This window comes from Rhinolophus sinicus, chromosome X (genome assembly GCF_036562045.2).
Source record: "Rhinolophus sinicus isolate RSC01 chromosome X, ASM3656204v1, whole genome shotgun sequence".
Lineage (NCBI taxonomy): Eukaryota > Metazoa > Chordata > Mammalia > Chiroptera > Rhinolophidae > Rhinolophus > Rhinolophus sinicus.
The window spans coordinates 110,567,482-110,592,404 of record NC_133768.1 but is presented as its reverse complement, the minus strand read 5'-3'; the positions used below and the strand labels follow the sequence as shown (position 1 = coordinate 110,592,404).

The 24,923-nt window shown below is 46.9% G+C and overlaps 2 protein-coding genes and 1 long non-coding RNA gene across 15 annotated transcripts in view; all 3 read right to left on the bottom strand.

The window, feature by feature from the left end:
• LOC141569637 (uncharacterized) overlaps window positions 1-9,479 on the bottom strand; it is a 51,461-nt gene extending 41,982 nt beyond the window's left edge. For 2 of the 3 annotated variants that reach the window (XR_012493350.1, XR_012493352.1), the window contains exons 1-4: window positions 9,226-9,479; window positions 7,067-7,122; window positions 2,836-3,067; window positions 1,074-1,230 (exon numbers count right to left, since the gene is read on the bottom strand). This is a non-coding gene — a long non-coding RNA (uncharacterized LOC141569637). Of the gene's footprint in view, window positions 1-1,073; window positions 1,231-2,835; window positions 3,068-7,066; window positions 7,123-8,520; window positions 8,604-9,225 lie in introns of all 3 variants that reach the window. The other variant, XR_012493351.1, reaches the window with a different exon arrangement.
• A 635-nt stretch (window positions 9,480-10,114) lies between these two features.
• Window positions 10,115-18,351, bottom strand: LOC109434379 (PNMA family member 5). Its single transcript, XM_074323710.1, has 6 exons — window positions 15,682-18,351; window positions 14,598-14,735; window positions 13,850-13,910; window positions 11,468-13,655; window positions 11,075-11,225; window positions 10,115-10,714 (listed from the first exon to the last, which is right to left on the bottom strand). Exon 4 carries the CDS (start codon window positions 13,528-13,530, stop codon window positions 12,196-12,198), a length of 1,335 nt encoding a protein of 444 aa, XP_074179811.1. The 5' UTR covers window positions 13,531-13,655; window positions 13,850-13,910; window positions 14,598-14,735; window positions 15,682-18,351; the 3' UTR covers window positions 10,115-10,714; window positions 11,075-11,225; window positions 11,468-12,195.
• Window positions 18,352-22,677: 4,326 nt separating this feature from the next.
• Window positions 22,678-24,923, bottom strand: part of ZNF185 (zinc finger protein 185 with LIM domain) — a 66,312-nt gene continuing 64,066 nt past the window's right edge. For all 11 annotated transcript variants that reach the window (XM_019711237.2, XM_074323471.1, XM_019711241.2 and 8 more), the window contains one exon: window positions 22,678-24,895. The gene's annotated coding sequence lies outside the window, so the exon portion shown is untranslated. The remainder of the gene's footprint in view (window positions 24,896-24,923) is intronic.

The following is a 24,923-nucleotide window of genomic DNA, read 5'->3' as shown; positions in this document are numbered from 1 at the left end:
GAATATAGAAAATAAGTTCACTTCTCCATCCAGGACTCTTCTGTGTCAAAGATGTGCTCTAGAGCTGAAAAGTCCTGGCTTGTAATTCCAGTTTCGCCACTTCTGTGTCCTTGACCAATTAAACTCTATAGATTTCTGCTTATTCATTGGTGTAAACAAGAGAAATAATGCAAATAATCATTTGCATTACTGTGAAAATCAAATGATATGGAACCTGGTGCATTGAGCAGTATCACAACTCAGGAAGTGCCATTTATTGTTATTGATAATGTTTTTCATTTTATGCTAAGAAAGCAGTGGGAAGCAATTTGAAGGACTTTGAGCAGAGAAGTAACACAATCTGATGTGTTTAAAACAAAATAATTCTGGCTGCTATATGAGGAATGCATAAGAGGAAGGCAAAGTGGATGCAAGATCAATTTAGGAGGCTATTTCACTAACATAGGGGAGATATGGTCATAATTTGGACTAAGATGGTGGTAGAAGAGATGGGCATAAAGTGGTAGGATTTCAGAAACATTTAAGGGGGTCTCAATTTTATTGATTTGACTTCTGCTTATGGGTATCACAGTGTAGCTTTTGGCAGACAAATGCTCCTATAGAGATCAACGAGAGAATCCCATTAAAATCTGACACATATTCCCACCACAAAAAAAGAAGTGACAATAATGCGACATGATAGAGGTGTCAGCTAACACTATGGTGGCAATCATATTGCAATGTATAAATGTTTCAAATCAACATGTTGTACACCTGAAACTTACACAATGTTATATGTCAGTTATATCTCAATTAAATAAAATTTTAAAAATAATGTAGGATAGGGACATGAGGATGGGCTAGGACTGAATATAAATGAGGGTGGTTTAAGGTGGCTGTGTACCTGAAGCTGACTTGCATGGTAGATTCAGGGGTGTTTGGTTTTCTATTATTCCTTAAACCGTTAATATATAATACATGTTACATTATCTTTCTTTTGTACATGCTTTGTTTAACAATAAAAAACATTTTTAAATAGTAAACACAAAAACATGACAAAAAGATGAGTTTAAAGCCATTGGAGAGCGACTTACGTGATCAGGACTTAAGGGGCCAACGTGCAGGAGAGAGGAGAACCATGGGAAGGTGAACTGACATTTTGCAGCTTCTTCTTCCCTGGGGGCATTTTCCAGTTCTTGGTGCAGGGCAGGAGGCTGAGAATCCAGCCTCCACCCACGTAGACAGCCACAGCTGGGGACAAAAAACCAGGTCTCACAGGGCTGAAGAGACAAAACTGGAGATTTAAGGAGCCAAGATTGCAATGAGAAGGGAGACGTGGAAGACTGAGCCTGTGACACTGCTGGCTTCAGCCCCCAAGACCTAACCTGAATTGTGAATTAGTGTGCAATGAGAAACTAAGGAGCTAAGCATATATCTTTCTAAGACAGAAAAGTTTTTGATAGTCTCGTGGCAAGAAAAAGAAATAAAAGGCATTCATTATCAGAAAAGAAGTAAAACTTTTCATCTGCAGACAACATCTTCTATGTAGAAAATCTCCTAAAAGCTACACAAAAAGCTATCAGGAGTAAAATGTGAGTTTAGCAAAGTTGTGGGATAAAAGGAAGGAAGGACTGCAAAGGGGTATGAGGAAACTTTGGGGAAATGGAGGTGTTTATTATCTTGGTTGTAATAATGGTTTCATAGGTGTATGCAAATATCAACATTTATCAAACTGTACACTTGAAATACATTGTGTGTGACTGCCTCTCATGAATGCATATTTTCCCTTGATCAGCCCCCAAATCCCTCAAACGAACCCCTTACAGTACTGAATTTACGAAATGATGGCAAAATGACTTCAGCAAGCACCATCCCATCAAAGCTATTTAAAAATATTTCAGGGGTTATTTTTAAAGGGAACTTGAAGGAGGAAAGAGGGTTTGGGCCTTTTTCCTACCTTCCCCATGAGGAAGGAGGAGGGTTTTCTCTATCCCCAAATCAAATGTGTCAGTTCGGGTCCTCCAGGAAGCCAAGATGGTGTTAGAAGTGCAAATGATTTGTTGAGAAAGATAAAGGGGTGAGGGCACAGGAGAGGGCAGGAAGACCCTTTAGACCACAATGAAGGTCTGATGCCTGTAGAAAGAGAGGGAGATGGAAGGAAGACTGGAAAGAAGAGCCCTGGACTGTGGTGCAGCTTTGAGAAAGTCTTAGCCAGCCCAACTGGAAGCTCTGGTGCAAAGATGGCCCATAGAGGGATCCCACATTGAACAGAAATGACTCTAGTAGCTCTGCTGTGCTAAGTCATTGATGGGGAGCTACCTGGGAATAGCATGGCCTCTGCTCAAATGTTGCAGTGGATCCTGAAAGCATTGCACCTGGATGCTGTTAGCTGACTGCACTCCTCTCTTAAAGTGACATCTAACTGAACTTAAATAGCTGCCACAGTCTACCCCTTGTGCCACAGAGATGCGCTACTCCATATATGCCCAGGAGCAGTTTCTCTGTTCCCATGGGCCTCTCTTCCGGAGGGTAAACTTAGAAGAGAGAAATTGGTGAAACAAAGTACAACCCCATTGATGCAACTGGTCTTGCAGCTACAACAGCTACCCATTATCTCTCTCCTCCACTACCCATTCTAGGTTCCCCTCAGCCTCTGCTATCACCTCTGAAGTCTTGATGACTTTCCTTCATCCCTGAGGAGTCTGAGCCCTGGTATCCATACACTTCTCAGGCCAGAATTGCTGCACTTGGTCATTCACAGTCACAATCGGGCAAGGGAATACCAAGAGTCATCCAAACATATCATCGGGATTCCCCACATATGCCTCCCTGCCCCCATCTTAGCAGCAGTTCTACCTCTTCCTTGAAAGTGTCGATTATCCTGCCAAAATGGTGACTCTTCCTGCCTGCTGGTCTCTGGATGCAGGGAACCAAAAATGCCCAGGCAGCAGTCATATCTACAAGCACAACAAGACTCTGGCTGTGTCAGCGGTTGAGAGTGCACTCTCTTCAGGAACCAGAACCTCTACGCCTTCAGAGTACTGAGTTGAGGAGATGGGAAGCACAGTATTCACCCCGGAGTAGGTCACTAGGAAAGATAGAAAGTGGTGTCACTCTGGCTTCCACCCCTTGGCTCCCAGACACATGCATTCTTTCTATTGGCATGGAGGGCTTAGATGTAGTGCACATACTATATCCTGGAGGATGGTACCCCATACTTGCGGAGTATTGCCTCTGAACTTGTACTTCATCTGCACCTCCAACAGGACATTCTGGCACTCTAACATGGTAGCAGCTTCTGGGCGATGCAGTGTGTGATACCGGAGGATCGTATGCTCATGGGTCCACCTGCACAGATCCTTCACTCTGAAGTATATCTCCTGGTAGTATACTATCTTGTGTGGGATTCCAGGCCTGCAGGTCATATACTCTGGAAGCTCCTGAATAGTGATGCTCGCTGAAACTCTGCTAGCAGGAAAGGCAAACCCATTCTCAGAATAGGTGTCTATTCTTATAAGAAAGAAATGATGTCCCTTCCAATACAGAAGAGACCCAAATGTAGTCACATGGAAGAATGGTGCCATACTGGGCTCACAACATTGGTCTCTATTGCTGGCAGATGGGACATGCAGAGCCAGCATTAGCACTACAGATCTTGGTAAGGATCCCATGCTGCCGGGCCTAAGAGCAGTCTCCAAGTCTCCTACTGTGGCCATTTCATTCATGTGCCCATTGTGTCATTTTGGACTGACTGACAGTGAAGGGTGGCTAATATCAACTTGCCAAGCCATTGTTTCTACTTGGCTGTTAAGTTCCTCTTCAATTGTTGATGCTTTCTGGTGGACATTAGTATGTGATAGAAAAGTATTCTTCCTTCATGCTCACTTTCATATGTCTTTCATAGGCCTCTACCTCAGATCTCCTTGTCTCAGATCTTCCAGGCCTTTCCCTTCTAGGCTCTCGGCTAGGCCATTGGCCACTGCTCAGGAATATGTGTATATTTTCACCTTGGGCCACTTTTCCTTCCACAAGAAGAATGATGAGTTATACCCCTTGTAGCTGCCTCCCCATTGTATTTCAGGGACATCTGTGGGTTTGGCTGGAATGCAGCTGCCATCCATTTTCAACTTGTACCCACATACCAAGCCAATCCATCCAAAAGCTAAGCTTAGAGCTTTTCCCCCTCCTTCATCTGGCCATATGGGATCAAGTAGCCATACGTGAGAGCTGAGGGAGGGGCTGTGGTATAAGTATGAAGGATAACATAAGGGTCTGAGGTACTGCTCAGAGAGGTTATCCACACCTCTGTTCCTACCCAGGCTGTATTCTAGATGTACCATTTCCATCCTACAGTGAATTGCTGATGGGTTATCTCAATTTGACTTGATGAGTCTGACAGGACCCAGCTCATAATGGGAAGTTCCAGATATACAGTCACTTGGCATCCCACAGTCATGCATTCTGTCCCTACCAGGGCCCAGTAGCACACCAGAAACTGTTTCTAGAAAGGCATATAATTCCCTGCTTCAGAACCTGAGGGTCCTACCTGGCAATTCTTCTACAAGGGCTGGCCTTGAACTCTACACTGCATCTTTGCCCATGACTGATACCTCTAACACTATAAGATCTGTCAGATGAGATGGTCTAGGGGGCTGCTTGTACTTCAGTCTGGACCTGCTGTAGATTCCTCTCCAGCACTCCGCCTCTCTCAAAGCTCTGTCTTCTGTGACAGTCAATATATGGACAGGAGCAATAATCCTGCGGGTGGGTTGTTTTTATCCCCAGAACCCAAAAAGGCCTACCAGGTGCACTACTTCCTTCTTTGTGGCAGAAGATTCAAGATGCACTGATTTGTTTTTTACTTTGGCGAGGGGCACCCTGCCATGCCCCTGACTATTGGACTCCTAAAAACTTTGTTGAAATGGCAGGTTCCTGAGTCTTCACAGTATTTATCTCCCACCCTCTGGAGCACAAGCATCTTACAGAGGCCTCTTACTCATCCTGTCCAATCAGTATGATGATGTCAGTGTAATGGATCTGAGTGATGTTCTACGAGCTGTCTAGATTATTCACATCTCTCTGTACTATATTATGAGAGGGGACAGATACGACATAGGGCAAGAGAGTAAATATGGTCAGGGAACAAAATGTAAGTAAAGATTTGTGTCTGTCCACATGATTGGGAATTGCTTCTTATCCTCTTTTTTTCCCCTTCTTCTTCTATTGGTTGGAATAGAAAGGAATGCATGTACCAAATCAGTGGCCAAGTACCATGTACCTAAGGCCTTATTTATCTGCTTGAACAATGGTAACATGTCCAGCACACAGCATCCACAACAGGGATTACTACTTGGTAAAGCCTCAGGTAGTATATAGTCATTCTCTAGAATTCATTCAATTTCTTAAGCAAATAGACTGGCAAAGTAAATGGAGATACGATGGGGATCATCTCACCTAAAGATCCTTTAGATCTTTAAGACTGGCTCTAATCTTCGTCATGCCTGCTATGATATTGTTTGTAATTTACTCTCTTGGCTGGGGGAAGGGGTGCAGTTTCATAGACTTCCACATGGCTTTCACTGTTGTTATGGTGGACTGAGAGACAGATAGACCCTGTGGATGAAAAAGGGGCCACATACTAAACCTGACAAGCTCAGGGGATGCCTGCATAGTGGGCCTTACAAACTCAGACATCAAAAGTAACCACACAGGGGTGGCCAGATGGCTCAGTTGGTTAGAGCGCGAGCTCTGAACAATAGGGTTGCCGGTTTGATTCCCACATGGGCCAGTGAGCTGCGCCCTCCACAACTAGATTGAAGGACAATGACTTGGAGCTGATGGGCCCTGGAGAAACACACTGTTCCCCAATATTCTCCAATAAGATTTATTTTAAAAAAAGAGTAACCACACAGGATGATCTGAGAATAAAAATTCCTAACTAAAAGCGGACTGGGTAGTCATGTCCTAATGTAACCAAGCCCCTTGTAATTTTAAGGCCCCTGGTATTTTGGCAGCTAGAATTAAATAATTTAATTCTCAAGCAGGCCTTTGTCCATGTACTAACCACTCTTCTTGCTCAACTTCTGTTCTCACAGGATACTTTTGTGTTGTGGACGTGCTGTTTCTTTGTCAAGCAGGAGGAGGTAACTTCAGGGCCACAAGGAGAATTTATGAGTCTGCTTTGCAGAAGGAGGGAATGACTCCAACGTACCTGCAACCAGCTGCTGGCGCCCAGGAGTGTGATGTGAAAAAGTGTTACCTGTGACTAAAGAAACACGGACTTCTCTCTCAGTTCCCTGGAACTTCCCCTCCCCTTTAAAAACCTTGCCCCAACTTCTCTCGAGGAGCCACCCAAAGCTTTTCTTTCTCGGTGTTGGTTCCCTTGTGCACTGGCTTAACAAACCTTTGCCTTTTGCCTGAAATGTTTTTGTGGTGATCTCTAGATTTCCATCCTGGGAGATCACAAGAACCCAAGGAGTCGGTAACACTAGCTTTTAGCTTCCTTGACAAAAGTCAATCTTTACTTTTGAAATAGTCTCTACCTTTGTGCATCAAAGATAACATACCTTTGAAATGTCAGAGAAATTTTCTCTTCCAATTTCCTCAAAGGCACAACAACCACCAGAGCACGAGACCACAATGTTATCTTGTTGCCCACATACCACCTGTGTACTGTAAACATTAACTGCCCTGCACCCACCAATGCAAAAGAAGTGTCTCTCCATTTTACTTTTTATCCAACACAGAGATTTCCCCTCTTTGCTTTCTCCTGGCCCCTTAACCTATCACCGGTGGATTTCATGTAACCATCCCTACATCTCCTCCTTTTGATTCTAATGTATAAAAAAAATTCGCAAAACTGCTATTCTCTGGAGCATTTTCTCAAATCCGTTGCGATTTTGCACCCTGGCAATTGTCATCAGTTTGGCTCAAATAAACTTTTTTTCTTAATTTTTTTAATTATCAAATCAACTCTTATAGGACTTTCTTAGGCTGGATGTTCTTTCCTTGACAACCCCCACCTAAAATTTGCTTTGCCTGTCAAGATTGATGATACCAAGAGTGTAAGAAAAATTTAATTACTTACGTAAGTGAGGGTTCTGGGGAAAGCAGTACACACCTCTCAAGCAGTTTTGAAATGGCCTGTGGGGAAAAAAAAGCAAGGAAAAGACAGTGGTCTGGGAGTTCACTGTGGTTAGGAAGTGGGGCCAAGGTGAGAGTTTGCACATGTGGGCAGGGGCATGGTTCAAATCTCTCCCTGGAGCCAAAATGGGGAGTGTACAGGCTTTATTACCACCTTGCCCAGATATGGGGCACAAGGGGAGGGGGAAAGCCTAGTTCAAAATGAAAGGTCAGTTTCTGGGTGAAATATGGGCTGGGAGCAGTGCTCCTCCCTGCACTGCTGGAGCTCTGGGAAATGCGGGCTCTTAGGACTTGAAAGATAAACCTCAAATGGCCTTCATTGTGCCTGGCCTTAAGCCACAGAGGGGTTTTGATAAAAGGAATAAAAATCAAATAAGGCTGAACAGCAGAACCTGTGGAAAGGAAGATGACATTGGACCCTCTCAACTGTGTAGACAAAAAAAGGGGTTCTATGGAAAGTGACCTCACCGGGTGAGCTGGTCATCAATTCCTAACTGGGCAGGTCACCGTGGGTAGTCACACCCCAGGAATATAACTTCTTTAGTAAAAGAATTAGTTTTGCCTTGAGCAATTCCTGTCCATTGTTTCTGTGCATCTAGGTTATGCCTCTTTGAAATACCTTCTTTCAAACCCCTCGTTCTAAAGGGTGAACACCCTGAAGAGAGCACGGAATCTCGTTAACTATCCTGTAATCCATCCCCTCCTTGCTTGCTCCCACCTGTATGTAATCTTCCTTATGTTCCCTCCTTAATCTCAACTTCATAAAAGAAACTGCAAAACTGTTATTCTCTGAAGCACTTGAGATCTTGCCCCCAGGCATGTGTCATCAGTTTGGTAAAATAAAGTCTTACAAAACTTCTCTACAGGTGTGGATATTTCTCACGTTGACAGCTGTTCGGTACCAATGCCAACACAGAAACTACTCGCTTTAGTGTCAAAGGGCCAGGAAGATACAGTGCAGATGGAGACAACAGGAGAATCATAACCACGATGTCACCCCAAGTATAACAGTTGACCTTTAGTTAAACGATACAGAGGGCCTGTCTGGGCATGAATAGTAATGTCAGATTTCTAAACAGATGTGGGGACGGAGTCCCAGAGAGCAGTTTCCAGGCTCTCAGCCTCACGTGGAAAGTGCTGGCTCGGGTAGTAGATGGCTGTCAGCTGTGACTAGTTCGCCATCAGCTGTTACCGGTTAGCCATTAGCCACTGATCTAACTGCCATGGCTAAGCTAGCAAGGTCAGAGTGTGGATTACAGATTGCAGAGAGGCGGATGGCAGTTAGCAAGTGAGGTTAGTTGGCAAAGAAGCGGATAGCAGGTTGCAGATAGTGGGGCTCCTGCTTCCTGTGTCTCCAACCCAGCCGCCAGCGAGACTATAGTGGTATGACTCCCCTACCTATGGCTCCGTGGGTGTTCCTTTTTGGCACCATGTCCTGTGTTCTTATGTGGGGAGCGGGAGCTGAGACCCTGCATGACATCCTGCATGACAACAGAATAAAAGTGTTGGAGCACCACAAGTGTCTGGGAGGCAAGAGGAGAGATACCAAATAGGACAGTTTGGGAGACACTTGGAGAATCATCCAGTCTTAGCCCACCCCTCCCTTACCTTTGCACATACTGTAGGAGCAACATGCCCACCAAGCTCACCATGACCTTGGTGGCAGGAACTACCCACATGCAGGAAACAGTATAGTGTAATGAAAGGAGCACAGGTCCCAGACTTTAAAAGGCTAGCTTTAAACTCTGTGAGCAGGGCAATCCCCTCATTTCTCTTGAACTCAGTTTCTACCACTGAATAAGGAAAGGCTCCATGATCTTCCTGCCCACCCTCATCACCCTCACCCAACTCTTAGGAACTAAGCTCCTCCCCATGGAGCCCCAGAGCCCAGATCAAGCAGGCCCGTGTGGGGAGGGGCGGGGGGGGAATCCCCCTCTGGGTGGATGGTACGGCTGCCCTCCCCGCGTGTCTACATCCCCATTCTCTGGACAGTTCGAAGACCATTATCCAGTGTCCAGCGACGACCGACAGGAGGGCACCCTGCCAAACAGGATCGGGCCACAGGAGCCCCTTTTGGTTCCTCGTGGGCACCCAGCTCCCTACCTGTCTCCCACCTCCGCCTGGACTATGGTGATGGTCCACGCGTGGTCAGAGGGAGCTGCTTCAACCCTAAGGCCAGTGGGACACCAAGTCCAACAGACCAGCGGGGGAAGGGCGGTGGGAATAAAGGCAACCCAGAAGCGCGAACGGGCCCATCTGTGATACTCGCGCGCCATCTGTCGGCCAGTGCGGGTTAGGCCGCAAGACAAGCGCCCCCGAAGCCGCTCTGGACCTGGACAGCCATTTCACTTTGAGGACTGTCGCATTTCCCAATAGGCACTGCAACCCTAGCTCGCAGCTGCAGGAAATGGCGGCCGGCGCAGGCGCACACATAAGCCGGGCGCAGGCCCACACAGGAAACTGTCATGCTCCACTACATGCACACGTGCGCTGGCGCACATCCCCTCTTGCTGCTCAGACCCCTGCGGCTGTCCTTTATCTTCCGAATCCGGAATCTCCTGACTTTCCACAGAGATCGTAAGGGCTCTGGCACAGTAGTTCCAGACACTGAATAGACATGAGAATAAATTGGGGAGCTATTAAAAGACACCTATCCTGGAGCACCAATCCTGGGCTCCATCCTGCCTGTTACGCAAATGTTCTCCATTCAAGGTTTTTTGGAGCTTTCGGTGTATGCCCAGGAGACCCAACAAGCCAGTCACCCTACCCACCAAACTCCTATTGACTGAGACTATCCAGCGCACTCAACTCACTTCCTTTACCTGGTTCCACAGGACATTGCTACCTAGGTGGTGATGAGCTTTTGGAGTTAAAGCACCCAACATCCCCTCTTGGACCCTGCCCCAACCATCCCCCAATGCAAGCCACTGCTGCCCCCCAACCCTGACCTGAACAGACCTCTTCCCTCAACTGCCCACATCTGAGACACAGCTGAAACATAGTAACATTTATTGAAGATAAACATTTAACTGAAATCATTGAAGAAAGGGAATAAAACCACAGAGAGGAACTTCTAACGGCCACCAGAGCCCATAAGTCTCGGGTCCCCTCATCCTTGGTGTCCCTGACGAGGTGCATCAGCTGCCACCCCCACACACCAAGACCCTCCTGCCATAGTCCCCCATCCTGATGGCCCCACAACGGGCTCTTGCAGGACGCTGGACGCTGGCGATGTCCACTCACTGCAGGGCACCCCTCCCCCTCTGGCCCACATGCTGGGTCTGCCCTGCCCCATGGCCAGGACAGGACAGTCACAGGATGCTGGAAAACACAGCAGGGGACACTCCACCAGGCCGAGGAAACTGAGTTACAAGGAACAACAGGGTGAGACATCAGAGCACAGTCCCCTCTGGCCCCGGTGCAGTTCTTCCTTCCTGAGGTCACAGGTGAGCACCGGCCATGCCCTCATCCGTGTTTCCTGCAGTCTCCTGGGGCTGGGCTCGGGGTCTCCGGGGTGGGGTGGTCAGTGGGGGTAACTGCTCAGACAAGAACACACACATCTCCACAAGAACAAGCAGCAGTTGGCCTAAACCTACATGGAGAAAGCAGAGGTTAAGGTCACCACACTGGATGAGAACGAGCAGAGCCTTGGCTGGCAGGAAGCTCACAGCACGGGCCAGGGCCCGGAGGTGACTGCCCAGGTCAGCGAGGACACCACCTGGGGGCACGCACACCTGGCGGCTCTGCACAGGAACTGTTTGGTGTGGGGGGGGGGGACAGGGGGTGATGACTTGACACGAGGGACATGGAGGGCCTACAGAGAAACAGGGTGGGGGCTTCCCAGCACAGGGAGCAGCCTGCCCCAGGGGACGGAGAATGGGAGTTCCCCAGGGATGGCCCCTAACGTGTCCCAGTCCAGGGCAGGTAGCAGATGTGTTCAGGTGCCCCTCACCTAGGCTGGGATGGGCTGCTCAGGCCTGCTCCCAGGCCGGCTGCCCAAGTTGGCAGGGTTTGGGGCTGGAGCTGGCCTTGGCAGCTGCTGAGTGGTGCTTCGCCAGACCAGTCCCTGTTCTCCGCATGCTGTCTCCAGGTCTCCAGTGGCTCTGCACAAACAAGCAAAACAAACACCTCCCCAACAACTCCCCCTCCTCCAACTCTTGCTCCTCCTCGCCTGCTCGCCTCCTCCTCCTGTCTTCTCCCTCTACCTTCCCCTCATTCCCCTCCTCCATTACTCCTCCTGCTTGGGGACAAAAGTCCCTGCACACCCACTGCCACCAAAACCAGCTGTGGCGTACTAACCCAAGTCCCCACTGACCCCCTTGCCAGGCTGAGCCTAGGCTCTCACCTGGGGCTCTTCTCTGTCCTTGCTCTCCTTGTCCCCATAGCCCATCCAGGCTGCAGGGGGAGGAAACTGCCTGTAGGTTGGCGCTGGGCTCCCAGGACCTTTGGCTCTCCTGGCCTGACTTGCACAGGGGCTCGAGGTGCTGCCTTCCTGGGGCTCCCCTGGAGCGCTGCAAATGATTCCGAGGACGGACTGGACCCTGCGGCCTCCCCTCTGGGTGGGGGACACTACCTCTGTGTGCAGCAGCTCTTCCTCGCCTGCACTGGCTCCTTCTGGCAGGGGCGGCCCTGGGGAAGGCTGCTCCAGGCCCCACGTGGCCTGGCGTCCGGTCAGCATTCTTAGCTCAGAGCACACAGGGTGGGTGTTTGGGGGTGGCCAGATGAAGGGGCCGAGGCCAAAGCCCCCAGTTGCACCTCCATCAGCCTCTGCCGTGGTGGGATCCCTGTCCGTGGCTGGAGCAGCCCATGTGCCGGGTGTGGTGGCCCCTTGTTTGTGTTGCTGGTACCTGTTCGGGAACGTGTGCTTGGCCCTCCATGAGCGGAGTTCGGCTTCATGGGTGGAGTCCCTTTCAGCTGGTGGAGGGTGAGGGGGCTTGGCCTGGTCCTGACTGCCCTGCCCTTCTGCCCCACTCAGGTCCTCTGCTGCTTGTGCGGACTGCCCCTTCCCCTTGTTAAAACCTTTCTTCTGCCTGGTAGGAGAAGGGGTGCCCGGTTCTCTTGAGCCTATGCTTCCTAGGGCTTGGGGTGGCTCATGGCCCCAGCCCCTGCCTCGTTTCCCCTCTCTTCTGCTGCAAGGGGAGGACTCTCCTTTGGTGGAGGTGCGTTTTCAGTCTTAGGACATATGTCCTGATAACATACTTCCTCCCCACTACCATGGCCTGACAGTCGCCTGCGCTTCAGGCACGGGGCAACCCTTTCCTGGATGGTCTGGGTGCTGTTCTCACAATATGGCCCTGCCTGCACAATTCCCTGAGGTACGGAAACAGTGGCTTCTGCTACTACCTGGCTGTCAGAGGCCCTGCGGTCCCTCTCTTTATTCCTCTGCTTTTGCTTTATCACTGCCATGGTGATCTCCCACTCTTCATCATCTCGAATGAGCTTCATTAACTCCAGAAAAGTGGGAGGACACCCACGCTGATCCAGGAGCTTAAGCTTGCCCCGGAGGCTGGTGGTCATATTGGCCCGAGCTAGAATGTGCTTCAGGCGAATCATGTCTGTGCTTCTTATTGACAAGGGGCTGTGCCGCACAGCTTTCTGCAGCAGGGGCTCTAACCGTAGCAAAAAAACAGAGATTTTCTCTCCAGACAGCTGAAAGGTCTGAAAGAACTTAAACTGTGAGGTTCTACAGTCCTCTTTACTCCCAAAGATCTGCGTCAGGGCGTCCAGGCACTGCTCCACAGTCATGGAGTCATTGTTAGCCAGGAGCATCCTCATGATGGACAGGGCGGGGCCACATAGGCTCTCCAGCAAACGGCGCCTCTTTTCTACCATAGACACTGGCCACACCTTCATCATCTCAGTGACGTGCTCTAGCCAGACTTCAAAGTTCTCTTCACCTGGGCCTGGGAAAGTATTTCCCGAAAACACTTTAAGTTTTCGGTACCACATGCTTTCTTTCAGAGGCTGCAAAACTGCCAGTTTGAACTGGGAAGAACCCTCTGGCCCCATGCCTTCAGTGACACTGCTATACCCCAGGATTTTGGCCACATCTGCCATTTTCCGGCCCTCATCCTTCAGGAAGTAGTTCAGTCTAGTGATGAATTCGTCATCGGAGTTACGGGGTTTTACCACCACTTCCCAGGCACCTCCCTTTCCTGGTATCTGACTGGGTATCATAGTGAAATTGACAAACTCAGCCAGTTCAATGAAGATGGCCTTTGCATTGTCTTCCCTTCTGAACATCCTGCCCAGAACCCTGTAGGCGCACAGGGGCTGTAAGCCTGCCTTCACGGTCTCTTTAATTTCCATCTCACTACACTCCACGGGGATCCCCACAATCAGCAAGGCCTTCCTAGGGTCCAGGTCCATCCCCTTGCACCAATCCTCTAAGAGTGTCACAGCGGCCATTGCTTCCACTTTCTATGAACTGATCTAATAGTAGGGGTAGTAATCTGCTCAGAGTTTGACCACAACTCAGTGAATTCTGAATCAATGCCAAGCACAGAGGCAGAAGTGTCCCAGGTTTCCACAGCCTGTAATGCAATTGGGGTGAAAGCATCATTATTGCCAAGTCCCCTCTATCAAGAGCCCCTTCTTCCCCCACCTCCACTCACAGGAATTCAGTCCCTGCTTCCCAGGGCTCCCCTAGTCATTTGGTGGAGTGTAGACTGTAGAGGGGCCGGCCTCCCAGTCCAAGCTCCCCCCACCTCATCCCCTCCCTGCTGACCTCCTCCTGCTGTGGGTTCCTCCTCAAATTCCAAGGACTCTGCTGCATATGCTGCAGGTGCCTGTAGTAAAAAGGCCAGCGTCAGGAGGCACGGCCTGATGACTGGGGACACTCACAAAGCCCTCTAGCAAGAGAGGACAGAACGTCCCACTCCCTGGCTCAGGGCTGTGCAGGCCCCAGGCATCTGGCACCTCTTTGCCAGGGCAAAGGCAGGAGGAGGGAGATGCAGAGTTCCCCTCTTTCTCAGAAAATGCCCGACAGATGAGAAAGATGGCTGGAGTTCTGCGCAATGCAATGAAACTGGTGGGTGTGGAGAGCTTGTGACAAGCTGCAGGGTTGCCATGGATACTGAGAACAGCGTGGACCATGGGTTTCTATCGCAGACTGGTGTCATGTGGTAAGGTTAAGGCCCTCCAGGAGCAACAGGTAATGTCACTGGCCTCCAACCAATGTAGTGTCCTAGCAACAAGGGGGGGTCCGGGGGAGGGAAGATGGGGTGGGTAGCAAGGATGAAATGCTAAAAAATCAAGAGCTTATGATCTTAAAATGTGTGGGAGCTGGAATCGGGCAGAAAGGGGACCCAGAAAAGGTCACCAGTGCCACACTTCAGGAGACAGACAACTCTCTGTCTAGGTATGACCCTACCCTGCAGAGTCTGTACACCTTGGCAGGCAGCCCCGCCCCCTCCTGATCTTTGCCAGGGTTACAGAGGCTCCTCCCAACACAGGCCCTCCTCACCACCACTTACCTTGCTGAGTAGGACCCTCTGGTGGTGTGGATATAGGAATGCCCCAGGCACTCAGCACTCAGTCAACTCTCCAGCTCTGTCCACAGTCAGGCAGTTCCTGGCCCCAGGGTGTATGTGGGGGGTACTGTTCCACTGGATCTGTCCCCAAGACAAGGCAGAGGTATTTTGATAGGGTTCTGCCCCACGTGCCCCTGCTCAGGCTGTGCCAATTCTAAGTTTGCAGAGCTGGCCACAGGTACCCTGGTGCAGAGATACAAGAAACTTGTCACTGGGGTCCACTGCTACAGCAGGAGGAATCCCACTTTAAGATTATTGCCCCCACCCTCAATTTCATACCCCCACTCATACCCACCTACTGCCTGCCAAGTCACACTCCTTTCCAAGTCTCACCCCCACTGAAGCTCAACCTCTGACCCAAGCCCCCCGACCAAGCCCCACTCCTACCCAGTCCCAATCCGACACCAAGCCCCGCCCCCAAGCCCAACCCCTGATCCCAAGCCACGCCCCTACCCAAGCCCAACCTGACACCAAGCCCCGCCCCCACCCAAGCCCAACCCCTGACACCAAGCTCCACCCCTACAGCTCAATCCCAGCCCTCACCCAAGCCCTGCCCCCCACCTAAACCCAACTCCTATTCCTAGTCTCATTCCCCTATGTTCCCCTACCCCATACTAAACCCACTTCCCTAAAACCCCCACCCCTTACACACCCCCTACCTCAAACACCTCCCATTCTGTAGTAGGAATACATCTGGTCAGTTGATGTTGGCGGAGGCCAGGAGAGGAAGGGCCGAAGCCGCTTTCCTTCCAGAGAAGGCCCAGAGCCATTTGTTCTGGATATGCAGACTGCAATGGCTCTGCGCAGGGTTAGGCATGGAATAAGTTCCTCTGCAGTTCCCAGGCTGGTTGCTATGGCCTGTAAATGGCACGGAGCCCGCGGGGTGCCAAGCCTGATCTAGTAGGATCCCATTTCCAGGGGAAACCTATAACCACAGGCCCCTGTGATGCCAAGGAAGACGGCAAGGGCCACTGGGGACAACGTCCTGCGGTTTGGGTTGCTCTGTGCCCAGGGCCCCACTCCTTACCTACTGGAGATGCCTGCAGGCCAGACGCCAGAAAACCACAGCCACCACGCTTCTGTCTCCCCGGTGCAGACTGGGCCAGGAGTTGGTGGGGGGAAGAGGCTATAAAGCAAGAAACCCTGGCGCCCCCAACAGGGGCACACGGCCCGCTTGTGCCTGCGCCATCGCAGAATGGTACCCTCCTCCCCCTTCGAAAGGGGGGGCTCCTTGCGTCAGCCCTTGTCCCTGTCCCTGATACACTTGGCGGAGGTGGGGACAGAGAGTTCAAATCAAGCTGTGGGGGAGTGTACATCGCAGAGCTGGACTGCTTCCGACCTTGGGTTAGCTCCAAAGAGACCGCCAGGCCCGCCACTTGGAACGCCAGGCCCAGGAGCCATTGTGGCTCTTGTTACATTGTCTCTTCTGTACTGTACCCGAGCTGTGGTATAACAATCACCAGTGCCCACCCTCAAATTTGAAAATTGCAAGTCATCAAAGGGCCGGGTGCAAAACTAAAGCCCCAGAGGGTGCTTTCTAAAGAAAAGTCCTGATCGCTGTTTATTTTTTCTTCCGCTGTGTTCTAATGGAGCATGGCAACAATACACCTCCTCCCTGTATTTCCCAAGGGCGTGGACATTTTTGGCGTTCACCAAGAGACAGAGAACTATCAAGGATTCCGTTCTCCCATTATTCTCTTGACTTTCCCAGCAAGTGGATTTACCCATTACCCACCTAATACTCAAACTGCTTCCTGCCCTTTTCGGAAGGTTTCTTCCACTCAGGGAACATTTGCCCTGGGGCCTGCAGGACCCAAAAGCGCTGTTCAACAATGGGCGTTAGGGGGCTACAGGTAGCACAATGGAAGGTGGTCCTGATAACAATGCATGTCTGCATCAGGAGGATGGGGTGAGATCGAGAGTCTGTGTTTCTCGAAAGCTGGGTGACTCCAATGCTAGAGATCCCTGACTAGGCTTTGAGTACCAAGGCTCTAAAGCCTGTGGTTACTTTTCAGATCCAGAAGTTGTGCGCCTTTGGTGACAAAATAGATTTCTTCTGCTTTATTAGGGATACAAGTGAACAGGCTGTCCTATAATGCTTTAATAAAAATATTTAAAGGAAACAAAATTTTAAATGAAAAGTTACTGAGCAACATGTTTGTTCCCCTTCAACTGCATTTGTTTGCTATGTCTGAGAAGGGGAACACAGACCTCAATAGGCCTTACTTAATAAGAACACACTATTAAAAGTCTGTTAAATCTATCTCCCATGCCAAGAAAAGGTGGTTACCTGGTGCTGTCAGAGAGTCGACCCCAGGTGGGACATTTTACCTGAGGGTTCTCATCATACCAGATCGCTGTGGTTCCATGAAACCACCACTGAGCCACTTGGTATTATAGGTATTACAAGTTATCACAAAGGGTGGTAACCATGGGAAGAGGTGTCCTGGCCCTGTGATCCTGGGAGGTTAAGAAATACCCCTGAAAACATACATTATATTAGCTTCAGGTGTACTACATGATGCTTCAATTTTTGTATATGTTGCAAAATGATCACCCCAATAAGTCTAGTTAACATCCATCATCACACATAATTACAATTTTTGTTCTTGTGATGAGAAATTTTAAGATTGACTCTCTTAGCAAGTTTCAAATAAGCAATATGGTATTATTAAGTATAGTCAACATGCTGTACATTACATTCCCAGGATTATTTATTTTATATGTATGTTTTTGTGTATGTACCATTTTAAAGTGAACTTATTCTGACAAAACTTTATTTTAACAGTAATTATATTTCATATGTAGTATGTCAGCCCTAAAGGTTTCAAGATCTTTTGGTAACTTAAAACCTTATACTAAATTAAGTATATAAGGTATGCAGGCTGTGTTTTTGTTAAGGGCAACGATTAATTTTGTCCTAAAGTAAAATGACTAGCTGTTCCAGAATGACAAAGACTAAAGCATAGGACTATGGATGAAAAAAGGGGTCCTATGGAAAGTAACTTCACAGGGTGATCTGATCACAAATTCCTAATTGGACAGGCCATGGTGGGTAGTCATGCCTCAGGCCTGTAACTTCTTCAGTGTTTTTTTTTTTACAAATAAATTTGCATCTCTTTTGTTTTCCCAATTATAAATTACTCACTGACACGCCTAATGTTGGGAAATAGGTGTCTGTCTTGAAACTTCCCACTTCATAATTGTCCATGAATTGGCTTATTCAGGCCTGATGGAATTTTTCTTTTTCTTTTTAGTGCCTAAAAGCCAGAGAGAATTAGTCCCAGGGCATTCCAGGCTATTTCCTTACCATGGCATCACTATTAAACGGTGCCGGTACCTGGAAGAAAGAGATCTCTGCTGAAGAACAACTGTGCCCAAACAGGAATCTAAAAAAACTTCTTTAGTTTTTAAGCAAGCCCTGTCCGTTGTTCTTGTGCATCTTGGTCAACACACCTTTGAAATACCCCCTTTCAGACTCATCAGAAGCAAAACCACACTGAAGAGAGCACATAATCTTATTTCCTCTCCTATCATCCAATCTCGGCCTTGCTTCCTCCCACCCCCATGTAATCTTCCTTAGTTCCCTCCTTAATTTCAAATGCATAAAAGAAGCTGCAACATTGTTAGTCTCTGGAGCATTTAAGATCTTTCTTCTTTGCATCTGTTGTCAGATTGGCTCAAATAAATTCTTATATAAATTCTCTACAGGTTTGGACATTTTTTATGCCAACAGGACAAAATCTGAATGAAAATGAAAATTGTAGAAGGTTCGTAGAAAATAAATTTTATTTCTTGTGGTCATAACTGGCTAAAGTTCAATGGGTTTATTTATGAGCTATTTTAAAATGAGCTGTAATATTAAACAGTACACTGATGCGAAACTAGTATTTGATTTTCCCTGTTAAAATGGGAAAAAGAATCTTAGCTTATTGGTAGGCTCTTAATAAGAGGTTGTAAAAGGTTTTGTTTTGCTTTATATATATACATATGCTATATATCTATTTCAAATATATATATAATATATATTCAAATATATATTTGAATTTCAAATATATATTATATCAAATATATATAATATATACAAATATAAATAAATAAATATGTAATATATATATATATATATGTATATATATGTATATATAGGAATACTGTATTTCTCCAGGGCCCATCAGCTCCAAGTCGTTGTCCTTCAATCTAGTTGTGGAGGGCGCAGCTCACTGACCCACGTGGGAATCGAACTGGCAACCCTGTTGTTCAGAGCTCGTGCTCTAACCAACTGAGCCATCCGGCCACCCAAGGTTTTGTTTTGTTGTGCTTTGCTTTTTGAGTAATCAGCCTAGAAAGCAAAGATTCTGTGTCTTAGAATAATTTACTGTGCTTCATGTTGACTTTATCATGTCCTTAATTACTTGAGAACCAAACCTTTTCACTTTTGAAAGAATTAAGGTTCTTTACAGTTGCGTTACTTCCTATGTTTTCTTTTAAAATATTTTGTCACTTTGGTTAAATGGAAAGCCAAGGAGTGTTTCTCATTGACACATGATATTATTTAGCCAAGTGTTCAAACCTCCTAACAACTTTGATATTTTGCCTTCCTAAACTCAAATCCTAATTGATATATTCTTGATTTCGACCTTCTTTGAGGGACCCTGGAAAATAAAATCACAGGTGTTAGAAATAATTAGGTTTATTTGATATATTGAATTGCATGGGAGGCTTTGTCAATCAGAAGAGATGCCTAACCCTCCCTAAGTTAAATTTGTGTGGGCAAAATGTTATTAATATAAATATTTCACTATTACATTGTTTTTTACAGTTGAAACTAATTTAAAAAATAAAATATAAAAAAATAAATATTTCAGAAATTGTATGAAGTTCCTAGAGATTTGCCAATACCTTCACTGTCCAGAATATGTCCTGGTTCTGCTTTGCCTGATATTAAACAACAGTATAGCATTATCAGTCATAATTCTAGTTATCTTTTAAAATGTTGCATGCCATAAGGCGGCTCCATAGTCATGGATAGTGCATTGGACTTCTAAAGTGTTGCATGCCACAGAAACAACTAAATATGTTTGTCAATTGCATGATTTTTGTAATGAACTCTCATCAGATCTTTAACCATGGGCATTTTAAGTCATTCACAGATAATTTTTTGTTTTACACTGAATCTTCCCTGAAAGTGCTTGCAATCAACTACAGGCCAGAATGCTTCATCTTCAAGAAAAAGTGACTGTCTCAGATCCCCATGGAAAGGGCTATTCCAGGCACTCTGGGGGCACAAGCTTCTGATGGCATTGCTTCAATAGCTTTGAGATCTTACCACTGGACTGAGCCAGAATTTCCAGAATTCTAGTGAAGAAGCTGATGGGCTCATGAGACTGTTAACCCAAGACTGAGCAGAACAAGAATTACATAGGGTTTTTGAGCATTCTTATTTTCATGGCAATACAATTATTTGCCTAGGTTCAATCAGAGCCTGCTCTCCTTAACAGGGCACAATTGGAACCGTTGGTTAGTTATATAACAAGGCTTTGACTGAAATGTCGTATTTGAGAATGATGCTTATAGAATCAGATATGACCTGACAATTTAAAGTAACACTACCCTATTCTTTTTCTTTCTTTTTTCTTTCTTTCTTTTCTCTCTCTCTCTCTCTCTCTCTCTCCCTCCCTCCCTCCCTCCCTCCCTTTCTTTCTTTTCAGGTTTTTAGGGTTTTTTCTTTAGGTTTTAGTTTTTTTGGGAGAGGGGCATACTGTCACTAACAAGAATCCTGGAAATAATCTAGTTAGACACTATGGATGTAGTTCTTGTTTTGTTTTTTCAATTTTTATTGGGTAATATTGGGGAACAGTGTGTTTTTCTAAGACCTATCAGCTCCAAGTCAAGTCATTGTTTTCAATCTAGTGGGGGGCGCAGCTCAGTTCCAAGTCAAGTCGTTTTCAATCTACTGTGTTTCCCTGAAAATAAGACCGGGTCTTATATTAAGGTTTGCTCCAAAAGACGCATTAGGGCTTATGTTCAGGGGATATCATCCTGAAAAATCATGCTAGGGCTTATTTTCCGGTTAGGTCTTCTTTTCGGGGAAACACGGTGGTTGTGGAGAGCGCAGCTCACTGGCCCATGTGGGAATCAAACCGGCAATCTTGCTGTTATGAGCACTGCGCTCTAACCACTTAGCAAAACCGGCCGCCCAGTTCTTGTTTTTTGAAGTAATAAAATCTCTTCTTCCTTTCCCAATTGTACTCATGTAGCCAAGATGGTGGCTGAGGTTGGAATGAAAAAGTTGCTACAGGGGCACTAGTTGAATAGCTATTGAACACTGGGTCCCAAGGTCCCTGCTCAGTGGTGGAGAGATTTCTGTCATGTCTTCTATCTTTGGACTGATTTTTTGATCACCCTGTTCTGTCCCTGGGCTGGATCAAGACATAGATGACATGCAAACTGTATTTTTCAGATAGAAAATTCAGAAGCATGGATCACTTGTGTCGTGCAGGGCGACCTGCGGGAGACCCTGCTCGCTGTGCCATGTTTCACACGGGGTGTCAGGCGGGGTCTCTAGTCCCACCCCCCACATAAGAACGCAGGACATGGTGAGGCCAAAAAGGAACACCCACAGAGCCACAGGTAGGGGAGTCATACCACTATATTTTCTCTGGCGGCTGGGTTGGAGACACAGAAAGCAGGAGCCACACTGTTCGCAACCCTCATTGCGCCGCTTGCAGGCTCAGCCACCACCCTCTTGGTAGCCCCCATTTGCTGCTAGTGTAGCCACAGCAGTTATATTAGTGGCCAATGGCTCACTGGTTAAAGCTGACAGCCAACTAGCCACAGCTGATGGCCATCCAATCACAGTTGATGGCCATTTACTACCCGAGTGAGCACCTTTCCACGTGAGGCCAAGAGCCTGGAAACTGCTCTCTGGGAATCTGTCCCCACAACTTGATAGGCAGAATGATGATTCAACAGAATTCTGACAGCCTGGGGCGTTGGCTTTAATGAGCAAGATGAAACAGCCTTGCCCATTGGTACAAATCTGGAGGAATGGGTTCAGATGTGTGTGGGAGGGCGCCTCTGAGGAGGGTGTTTGAAGATGTGTATTCAAAATTACTGTTAAATGACAGTTGATGGGACCAGGGCTGTTTAAATGGGAGAAGAGTTGACAAAGGGAGCACTTGATAAGCACCTTCATCTATTTTAGGAGCTGGCACATAAGAGAGGGATGATAGATTACCGGTGGGCGGTAAAGGGAAACAGAATTCAACTGAAGAATGTATTTTATAAAACTGGGCCTGCCCACAGACAGAAGGGGCTTGTAAGAGACTGTGGTCCTGGTCATTCCAAGTGTGCAATAAGGACTAGGTGGCCATTTGTTTGCAATGGTAATGAAGGGGAGGATGGACCCAAAAGAATAAAATATTCTGGGCGGCCGGATGGCTGTTGGTTAGAGCGCGAGCTCTTAACAACAGGGCTGCTGGTTCGATTCCCACATGGGCCAGTGAGCTGCGCCCACCACAACTAGATTGAAGACAACGAGCTGCCGCTGAGCCTCTGGAGGGGTGGCCAGATGGCTCAGTTGGTTAGAGCATGAGCTCTTAACAACAAGGTTGCCGGTTCAATTCCCACATGGGATGGTGGGCTGTGCCCCCTGCAACTAAGATTGAAAATGGTGACTGGACTTGGAGCTGAGCTGCGCCCTCCACAACTAGATTGAAGGATAATGACTTGGAGCTGATGGGCCCTGGAGAAACACACTGTCCCTCAATATTCTCCAATTTAAAAAAGAATTAAAAAAAGAATAAAATATTCTTCATTAAGACCTGAGAAGTCTAGAATTCCCACTTCTTGTGCCACTTCTAGTGCATGCATAGTTTCTAGAACTTGCTATTTTTTTCTCTTTATACTTAACACTTTTTAAAGTATTGCTTTTGTGGAGAGAATGGCTTCAGGTAAGAGGAGAAAATAAATCACACAGCCAAATATACCAACTTATTACACTTAAAAAAGAAAACCTTAATAATGATGATGTAATATCTTAACATTTATTGTAATTGTGTACATTAATGTGGGTTAAGCAAGTATGATTAAAAGCATTAGGCAATTAAAAAGAAGCAAAAGTGTAATGCAACCATCCCCCCTCCTACATGAGTCTGCAGAATTCCATGCCTTTTTAGAATTGAAAGAGGTTGTTTTGGATTGAAATCAATATTGATCTTGCAAGTTTTCTGTCAGTATCTTGCATGTTGGTTTTAAAACTCCCTTAAAGGCAGAGTATATCTTGAAGGTGGGGAAACCAGCCTATCTTGGACCTCTTTCTCCTGCACTCCATCACTTGGACCTGTACCAAGACTCAGGGATGAGTCCCACCCAAAGGAGTGACCTTTCTGTCTCTTTTACTCATTCATTTAGCACCTGTGTGTCAGTATCTACCATGTGCCAAGTCCCATGCTGTAGGTTAGACTTTAGGAAGAACAGCTTACATTTAATGTCAGTACATGGCATATTGTATCACTTTTCCCCTCCAGAGCAAATCTGATGCACATCTACGCAAATAAATGGAATGTTCCACTCTGATCACTTGGCAATTAAGAACAAGTCCACCAGCCAATGTGCATAGGGCTCAGAAACTGGAGAGATGGAGAGACATTTTCTAAATCAAGAAAAGAGGCCCTGATTTTTCATTATAAACACTCTGAGGTTGTACCTGCTCTCAAGGAGCTTAGACAATGATGCTGGCCCAAAAGACAGAGGAGCCCAAACCTGAGCAGAGCATCAGCTGACTGCATGCCTGGGGCTGCATCTGTCCAGGTGGCCAACAGGTTTCCACATTCCAATAGCTTGGGAGAGAGTCTACACTGGAAAATAGGAGGTCACTGAAGGCCCTGTGCTCAGGTTGGGTAGCCCACTGGAATTTTCCCTGGGTTGACACACTCTTGTCTGGGAAGGTCTCTGAGTCAAAGCTCTTCTCAGCTGAGAGCATCTCAGTGGGGGGAGGGGCAGTTTGACCTTTGTGGTACTTCACAGGGGGGCCCAGGTACTTCATAGAGGAGGAGTGTGATTTCACACATTCCCCTATTTGTTAAGAGTGTGCCTCAGGGGACACCTGGGGGGGTGCTAACTGATAGGATCAGATAACCTTGGCACAGTGCTTGACACATACTCAGCACTGGTTATTGTGGTTACTGTTACTGGTGAGAGACAGCAATGGTTCTGCATGACGCAATGACCACCTCTCTAAGCCTCAATATCCTCATCTGTAAACTGGGGACAAGAATACCCTCTGCACAAAATTCGTATGGAGATTAATGCCATCACTTTGTGATAATGTCTGGTATGTAGTAAGGTCTCAAGAAATGTTAGCTGCTTTTCTCCCTTCTTAATCCTGCTGGAATGTATATACTCTAAAATCCACTTTAGGAGATTTCTGTGTAAAGCTTAGGGATTAGGAATTGAGGGCAAAGGTATTAATCAGCTATCAGACACAGATGTCCCTTTGGTCAGTAGCCTCCTAAGAATCACATCCTATAGAATTTAAACCTAATTGTGTAAACTTTCTAATACATGCCCACATGCCTGCAGGAAAAAAAAAACCCTCAACTACAGTGAAAGGTGGGTAGAATGAGGTCATTAAAATCTGCTATATAACTCAATCAAAAGCAACTAACTACTTTTAAAAGTACATGGAAAGTTTAAAAATGTATATATGACAAATAGACAAGCTAAAAACATTGGCCTATGCCAATCCCTAGCATTCAATGTCTGCAATTTACCCACCAGGGATCGTCAACAGTCTTCAGGGGTCTCCTTCTACTCTCAAGTCCCAAAGGTACACTCAGAGTTACACACCAAAATGTGCTTTGCTCTCTGTCCAAAGTCAGGACACACTGAATCCAATGCTCCTGCCTATGCTTATCATATCAGGCCACCTCAACTCATCAGGAAGCTGAGATGCCTTAGGGAAGCAAAGATGGAATTCTTGTTCAATCCTCTTTGCTTTAGCCTGAAATAAGATGATGGATGTGAAGTGCTTTCTGAGCTATAAAAGGCTACACACACAAGTAATTATCGTAGCATCATTAAGATATACTACTAGATGTAAGCAAGTTCAACTTGACAAGAGCAAAAGCACGAAGAAATCAAATGGAGAGGAAGTGAGGGAAGAGGAGCCAGCAACTCAGGACAACTGGTGACGGCCAAACTTGTCCAGGAGTCATCAGCTTCTTCTCAGCCCCAGAGAGCTAAAAGAAAATACAAGTGGCCATGAGA

Bases quoted from the DNA above. Each gene is read 5' to 3' on its own strand.
- LOC109434379 (XM_074323710.1), bottom strand. From the start codon at position 13,530: ATGGCCGCTGTGACACTCTTAGAGGATTGGTGCAAGGGGATGGACCTG.